Source organism: Hevea brasiliensis, chromosome 1 (assembly GCF_030052815.1).
Source record: "Hevea brasiliensis isolate MT/VB/25A 57/8 chromosome 1, ASM3005281v1, whole genome shotgun sequence".
In the NCBI taxonomy this organism is placed as follows: Eukaryota; Viridiplantae; Streptophyta; class Magnoliopsida; order Malpighiales; family Euphorbiaceae; genus Hevea; species Hevea brasiliensis.
The window spans coordinates 17,027,812-17,036,034 of record NC_079493.1 but is presented as its reverse complement, the minus strand read 5'-3'; the positions used below and the strand labels follow the sequence as shown (position 1 = coordinate 17,036,034).

Here is an 8,223-nt window from a genome sequence, read left to right as displayed (position 1 = left end):
AAATAAGATCAAATAATTAAAAAAAGGTGCTATCTTCTTCATTTGTTCCCTATGGTCGGCACACTCCAAGCAACTCCTTCCTCCATTGTTGTCCAAATTTGAGCTTAACTTCTCTTTAAATCCCACCATAAAATCCTAATATCCTTTCACTAAATTTCATCCCCACATCACAAGGCAACTCTAGGCAGCCACAAGAAGTAGAAAACTCAAAGTTTTAACAAGCCAAGAAAGTGATTAAAGAGGTTAATGCACTGAACATCCTTCCTTTCTTCCTTAAGTAGTTGAAGCATGCTAAATTAAGTATACTTTTATGAAATTAAAAGAAAATTTTGAGTATGAGGGAATTTAAATTTTCGGCAGCCTTGGTGACCATAGATCTTGATTATTTTGATTTACTTTACTTTGTTTAGTGATGATGATTAATGATATTAAGTGCAGTAGAAGTTGAATGAAGTATGTTGCATAAGTTGGACAATTGAGTTAGGGTTTGACCTAATTATTAGGGTTTTTATGTTATGTGCTTGAAGTTGATCAAATTGAGACTGATTATTGCTTAATTGAAGTGTTATGAATGACAAATTCTAGTTTGGGAGTAAGGAGGAATGAATATAGAGAGTGCATGTTCTTTGCAGTAAATTTAAACCTATGAGTCCAGTGTTTTTTTGAGCTATAACTGAAATTGTATAACTCCAATTGGTATGAGGTCAATTGAAGGTGAAACTAGACTCAAAATACCCCATTTTTCATGAAGAAACTATGCCCAAATTCTATCCAAATCTTGACCTAATTACTGTCCCAATCCAGCTTACCAAATCCTGAGTCCAGAAAATTGACCAACTGAACAGTACATGTTCATTTGGCCATAACTCCCTCTAGACAGGTCCAAATGACCTCAATTTTATACCATTAGAAAGATTAGACATAGGACTACAACTTCCATGAAGAACACAGAACCCAGAAATATCTCTAACCAAGCCAAATTGTTAGCACAAATTAGGTCAACAAAATTGTCCATAACCAAATTGTCTGAGAATTTTGGGCTTAGGCATACCCGACCAGTTTTGGCAAAATGGCCATAACTTGGTCTACAAAAATCCAAATGCCATGAAACCAGTGGTAAAATTTCCAAAAGATATAGATCTACAATATTGGTATTTTAACCAAAACTCAGAAATTAAGAGAACTAGGTCAATTGGCTAGGTAAATTTAGCATACAAATCCTGGAAATTGTCTAAGTGACCACTTGACCCCAGAACAGTTTTTAGACCATATCTTCCACTAGGAAATCCCAAATGGGATGAAAAAAACTGTTCTGGAAACCTAAGAGATAGGGCTCCAACTTTGATTCAGGAACCTCCCTCAAACTATGAGTGTAAGGACCCTAAAAGTTAAGTCAAATCTACTGACCAGAACTTGGACCCTGAAGATACAGGGTACCAAAGTCCAGGCCAGTGATTTGGTCATAACTAATTCTAAAAATTTTGGAAAATTGTAATTAAAATTTTTTAGTAACCATAAGACACAGGGTAACAATTTCTATGAAGAACACTAGGCCTAATTTTGGTTGTAACATATTCAATTAATTAGATAAATTATAACTCTAAAATCTGCCTATTTAAGGAACCAGAATTAGGAAATGAACCAGTTATGGTTATTTGACTATAACTTGAGTTCTAAAACTTCAAATGACATGATTCAAAAGGGAAAACAAAGACAAGGCATAGAGGAACAACTTCCATGAAGGAAGTGTAGCCAAATAAGGGTCTGGCCAAATTGCTAAGTGAATCTAAGATACTAAACTTGGACCTTGAGAAAGGTTCCTAATATGATTTGGCATATGAGATGAAATAAATTACAATAACTTGCTAAGCATGAAAATGACATGGATCAATGAAACTATGAGTATTAAATAACATTATTTTGCCCACAGTACACCTAGACTCATTTATATAGCTTGGATTGATTGGTATACCAATTAGGGAGTACATATTGCAGTACTGCCCACAACAATAATCATTGACAGACAACATATGTCTAAGATGATTGTTCTACTAGCTTTATGCCTGCCCCATGGCCATAGCTCCAATTTTTATTATTACTGGCCTATGCCTGCCCACTGGCCTTTTGCCTGACATGACCATTGTATACTAGATAGACATACGGATGTCTAACTAGTATACTCCCTTGTATCCAGTCTTTATAGTCTGTCATAGGTTACTTTGGCACAGTTATGAGAAATAAAATTTTAAATTCAAACAAGTACATGAGAGAACCATTAATATAAATTATATAAAACCGAATATAATATACATGAATAAAAAGATCCCGATTAACTTAATTGCTTCCAAAGCTTTATAAACATGTAAAAGACTGTAAATTCATATAATTGTATATTTCTTTATAATGTTATAAGCAGGATAATTATTTCAATTATTTTGATATTTTTATTTCAATTTATGCACCACTAAGCAATATGCTTAGCGCGTTGATTTTTTCATCGCGTAGGTACAGGAGAGCACCAACAGCTGCAGCAGTAGTAGGAGAGTACAGATAAAGAGGATCAGATCTGCTACAGGGTCGGTGTCACCTCACCAGTTCATTTTGGGTAGGGCTCATGTGTATTTAAATTTTGCATTTTGGGATCACTGTACATAAGTAAATGATGCAAATTATTTTAAGACATGTAATTAAATTTTTGGCTTGTATATAAATTGTAAATATTGTACTTAATTTTATATGAATGAAATGTAGTATTTTATTTACTTGAAATGAGTATAAGCATTATGATGACATGACATGATTTATGAAAAATGATATGGATGTGTATTTTTAACAGGTAAAATAAATAAACCCGCTATGCACTAGTAAAATAGAAGAGACTCTATCTGAGTCTCCATCAATGAAATGGGATACAAAAAATTTTCTACACATAAGATAATACGATTAAATAAAAAGTAGAATAATAATGTACCCGACAAGACAGGATAGCGTGCTCCGGCACCAAATGTAGCACACCTTGCTTGGCTACACTGTAGACGGGTGAGGGGTGTTACATTTATTGGTATCAGAGCAAAGGTTTAGGCGTTCCTAGGCATAGATAGATAGAAAGATATAGTAAGCATAACATGTATGAGCCCTTATTTAGGAGTCGAGGTGACACTAATACAAATCTGTTTTTGTTTGTTTTATAGGATTGATGGAGTCCAATCATTCATAGGAAGGGTCTTACAGACTAGAGGAGGAGGAGATTGGTAGTTATGCACCTGTCCACAGTCAAGGGTGAGACAAGAGAGAGGAGTCATCCCGTGGTACCATGGGCAGAGCATAGCAAGCTTTTTTCAAGCAAATGACTCAGATGCTCCACCAGTTTACCGGAGCCACTTCATAGCCACAACCTACATAACGGTCCCCACTAAAGAAGTTAAGAAAGTATGGGGCCAGTGACTTTATAGGTAAGAAGGAGGATGACCTAGCCGCTATTAAGCATTGGCTAGAGCGGACTGAGAGAATGTTAAAGCAGTTACACTATACACCAGAGCAGCAGCTAGAGTGCGCTCTGTCGTCACTACAAGAGAAAGCCTATCAGTGGTGGGATATAGTGTCTAGAGCAGTGCAGCTGACAGCGCTTACTGAGGATTTCTTCTTGACTGAGTTCAAGAAGAAGTATATTAGTCATATATACTTAGAGGCTAGAAGGAGAGAGTTCTTAACTCTAAAACAGAGGCAGCTCACGGTCTCTGAGTATGAGAGAGAATTTGTGAGGTTAGGAAGATATGCCCCAGAGATAATGCCAAAAGAGGCAGATCGATGCCTTAGGTTTGAGGATGGACTGCATGACAATATTAGACTTATAGTGATGGCACATGAGTATACAGACTTCTCCAAGTTAGTGGACGCAGCTCTTAATGTAGAAAGAGTACGAAATGATGAGCAAACCCGGAGAGATAGACACCGAAAGAGGAGTTTTGGGCAAGGTCAATCCAGTACACCAGTTTCTGAGGGTAAGAGGCCTAAGGGTTCACCAAGCCAGGGCCAGATACAGAGGTCTCAGTTTACACAAAGAGGAGGACAGTCCAGAGCATCAGTGGGGAGTTCTCCAGGCACCGCAGTAGAGGGATTAACCTCCATACCATTATGCACCTACTGTGAGAGGAGGCACCGAGGAGAGTGTCGATTGTTGACCGAGGGATGCTTCCAATGCAGAGCTACTGATTATTTTCTACGGGATTGTCCCCATAGGAGTGTTCCCACTGCCCCACTACCGACTGAGAGATCTACCCCTGCAGCTCAGAGGGGTAGACGACTTGCTAGGCCAGAGGCGATGGGTACATCACAAAGACCAGCTTCTGGGACCATTGAGCGGCCCGAGGTTAGAGTAGCACCTCGTATATATGCTATGAGAGCACAGGAGGGACCAGAGTCGGCACATGTTGTTAGAGGTACATTTCTCATTATCATACTTTAGTATATGTAATGATAGACTCTGTATACAAGATGAAAGAGGATAGGTACAGTTCCTTGACTATTTACACCGAGTAAATTTCGACGACGAAATTTTTATTAGAAGGGGAGAATTGTAATGCCCTCACTTTAAGTAGTCCGTACATTCTACTATTCTAATGACTAACGTCTATTCAGACAGCTAGAATGTCTAGAACTACACTCAAACTAGAGTAAGGAGGCATAAATTAACCAAATAAAGAATAAGAAAAATTTAGAAAAAATAAAAGAAATAAATTGCAAATGAGTTAAACGAGCCAGGGTCACAGCGATGGGTAACCGTACGGGGAAGCGACTGTGAAGGCAGTTGTTGAACCCAGAACCATGAGGAACCCTAGGGAAATAATTTTTGGGACTCCAATGAATAGTTATTGAAGTCTAAATGACATTAGAAATGCCAAAGAAAATTTAGGAAAATTTATTTATCGGTACAGACCCAAAATAACCCGGTGAGCCTAATGAAGGGCATTTTGGTCATTTCAACTCTAGAGTTCAATTTTGACCTAAATGTCAATTAAAATGAGAGAAATTAAAAATATACAAAATAAATTACAATGATGAATGATGGTAGAAAAAGTAAAAGAAAAGAAAAGAAAGAAATAAGCTTAATATATATATATATATATATATATATATGATGTCATAATGACATCATTTAAAATTTATCAACCTATGGGAAATTAACAAGTTTTATTAAGAGATAAGGGAGATAATAAATAAGATCAAATAATTATAAAAAGGTGTTATCTTCTTCATTTGTTCCCTATGGCCGGCACACTCCAAGCAACTCCTTCCTCCATTGTTGTTCAAATTTGAGCTTAATTTCTCCTTAAATCCCACCATAAAATCCTAATATCCTTTCACTAAATTCATCCCCACATCACAAGGGAACTCTAGGCAACCACAAGAAGTAGAAAACTCAAAGTTTTAATAAGCCAAGAAAGTGATTAAAGAGGTTAGTGCACTGAACATCCTTCCTTTCTTCCTTAACTAGTTAAAGCAAGCTAAATTAAGTATACTTTTTATGAAATTAAAAGAAAATTTTGAGTATGTGGGAATTTAAGTTTTTGGCAGCCTTAGGGACCATAAGATCTTGATTATTTTGATTTACTTTACTTTGTTTAGTGATGATGATTAATGATATTAAGTGTAGTAGAAGTTAAATGAAGTGTGTTGCATAAGTTGGACAATTGAGTTAGGGTTTGACCTAACTACTAGGGTTTTTATGTTATGTGCTTGAAATTGATCAAACTGAGACTGATTGTTGGTTAATTGAAGTGCTATGAATGACAAATTGCAGTTTGGGAGTAAGGAGGAATGAATATAGGGAGTGCATGTTCTTTGCAGGAAATTTGGACCTATGAGTCTAGTGTCTTGTTTGAGCTATAACTTAAATTGTGTGACTCCAATTGGTATGAGGTCAATTGAAGGTGAAACTAGACTCAAAATGCCCCATTTTTCATGAAAAAACTATGCCCAAATTCTATCCAAATCTTAACCTAATTACTGTCCCAATCTAGCTTACCAAATCCTAAGTCCAGAAAATTGACCAACTGAACAGTACATGTTCATTTGGCCATAACTCCCTCTAGACAGGTCTAAGTGACCTGAATTTTATACCATTGGAAAGCTTAGACACAGGACTACAGCATCCATGAAGAAAACAAAACCCAGAAATATCTCTAACCAAACCAAATTGCTATCACAATTTAGGTCAACAAAATTGTCCAGAGCCAAATTGTCCAAGAATTCTGGGCCTAGGCATACCCGACTAGTTTTGGCAAAATGGCCATAACTTGGTCTACAAAAATCCAAAATGTCATGAAACAAGTGGCATAATTTCCACAAGACATAGATCTACAATATTGGTATTTTGACCAACACCCAGAAATTAAGATAACTAGGTCAATTGGCTAGGTAACTTTAGCATACAAATCTTAGAAATTGTCTAAGTGACCACTTGACCCCAGAACAATTTTTAGACCATATCTTCCACTAGGAAATCCCAAATGGGATGAGAAAAACTGTTCTGGAAACCTAAGAGATAGGGCTCCAACTTTTTTTTAGGAACCTCCCTCAAATTATGAGTGTAAGGACCCTAAAAGTTGAGTCAAATCTACTGACCTAAACTTGGACCCTGAAGACACAGGGTACCTAAGTCCAGGGCAGTGATTTGCCATAACTAATTCTACAAAATTTGGAAAATTGTAATTAAAATTTCTGAGTAACCATAAGACACAGGGTAACAATTTCTATGAGGAACACTAGGCCTAATTTTGGCTGTAACATATTCAATTAATTAGGTAAAGTGTAATTCTAAAATCTACCTATTTAAGGAACCAGAATTAGGAAATGAACCAGTAATGGTTATTTGACTATAACTTGAGTTCTAAAACTTCAAATGACATGATTCAAAAGGGAAAACAAAGACAAGACATAGAGGAACAACTTCCATGAAGGAAGTATAGCCAAATAAGGGCCACATCTTGGCCAAGTTGCTAGGTGAATCTAAGATACTAAACCTAGACCTTAAGAAAGGTTCCTAATATGATTTGGCATATGAGATGAAATAAATTACAATAACTTGCTAAGTATGAAAATGACATGAATCAATGAAACTATGAGTATTAAAAAACATTATTTTGCCTAGAGTACACCTAGACTCATTTATATAGCTTGGATCGATTAGTATACCAATTAGGGACTACATATTGCAGTACTGCCCACAAGAATAATTATTGACAGACTACATATGTCTAAGATAATTGTTCTACTGGCTTTATGTCTGCCCAATGGTCATAGTGCCAATTTTCATTATTACTGGCCTATGCCCGCCTGCTGACCTTGTGCCTGACATGACCATTGTATACTAGGTAGACATACGGATGTCTAACTAGTATACTCCCGTGTATCTAGTCTTTATAGTCTATCATAGGTTACTTGGGCACAGTTATGAGAAATAAAATTTTAAATTCAAACAAGTATATGAGAGAGCTATTAATATAAATTATATAAGACCGAATATAATATACATGAATAAAAAGATCCAGATTAACTTAATTGCTTCCAAAGCTTTATAAACATGTAAAAGACTGTAAATTCATATAATTGTATATTTCTTTATAATGTTATACGTAGGATAATTATTTCAATTATTTCGATATTTTTATTTCAATTTATGCACCACTAAGCAATATGCTTAGCGCATTGGTTTTTCCATCGCATAGGTACACGAGAGCACCAGCAGCCACAGCAATTGTAAGGGAGTACAGAAAGAGAGGATCAAATCTGCTACAGGGTTGGTGTCACCTCACTAGTTCATTTTGGGTAGGGCTCATGTGTATTTAAATTTTACATTTTGAGATCACTGTACATAAGTAAATGATATAAATTATTTTAAGACATATAATTAAATTTTTGGATTGTATATAAACTGTAAATATTGTACTTAATTTTATATGAATGAAATGTAGTATTTTATTTACTTGAAATGAGTATAAGCATTATGATGACAGGACTTGATTTATAGAAAATGATATGGATGTGTATTTTTAACAGGTAAAATAAGTAAATCCGTCATGCACTAGTAAAACAAAAGAGACTCTGTCCGAGTCTCCATCAATGAAATGGGATAAAAAAAAAATTCTACACATAAGATAATACGATTAAATAGAAAGTAGAATAATATTATACCTGACAAGACAGGATAGGGTGCTCCGGCAC

At 35.7% G+C, this 8,223-nt stretch overlaps 1 protein-coding gene across 1 annotated transcript; it reads left to right on the top strand.

Moving 5' to 3' along the window:
• The first annotated feature begins 3,508 nt into the window (after positions 1-3,508).
• Positions 3,509-4,465, top strand: LOC131183036 (uncharacterized). Its single transcript, XM_058152759.1, has one exon. The coding sequence runs from the start codon at positions 3,509-3,511 to the stop codon at positions 4,463-4,465; it is 957 nt and encodes a 318-aa protein (XP_058008742.1).
• Positions 4,466-8,223: the final 3,758 nt, after the last annotated feature.

Coding starts and splice junctions, on each gene's coding strand:
- LOC131183036 (XM_058152759.1), top strand. CDS start 3,509: ATGTTAAAGCAGTTACACTATACACCAGAGCAGCAGCTAGAGTGCGCT.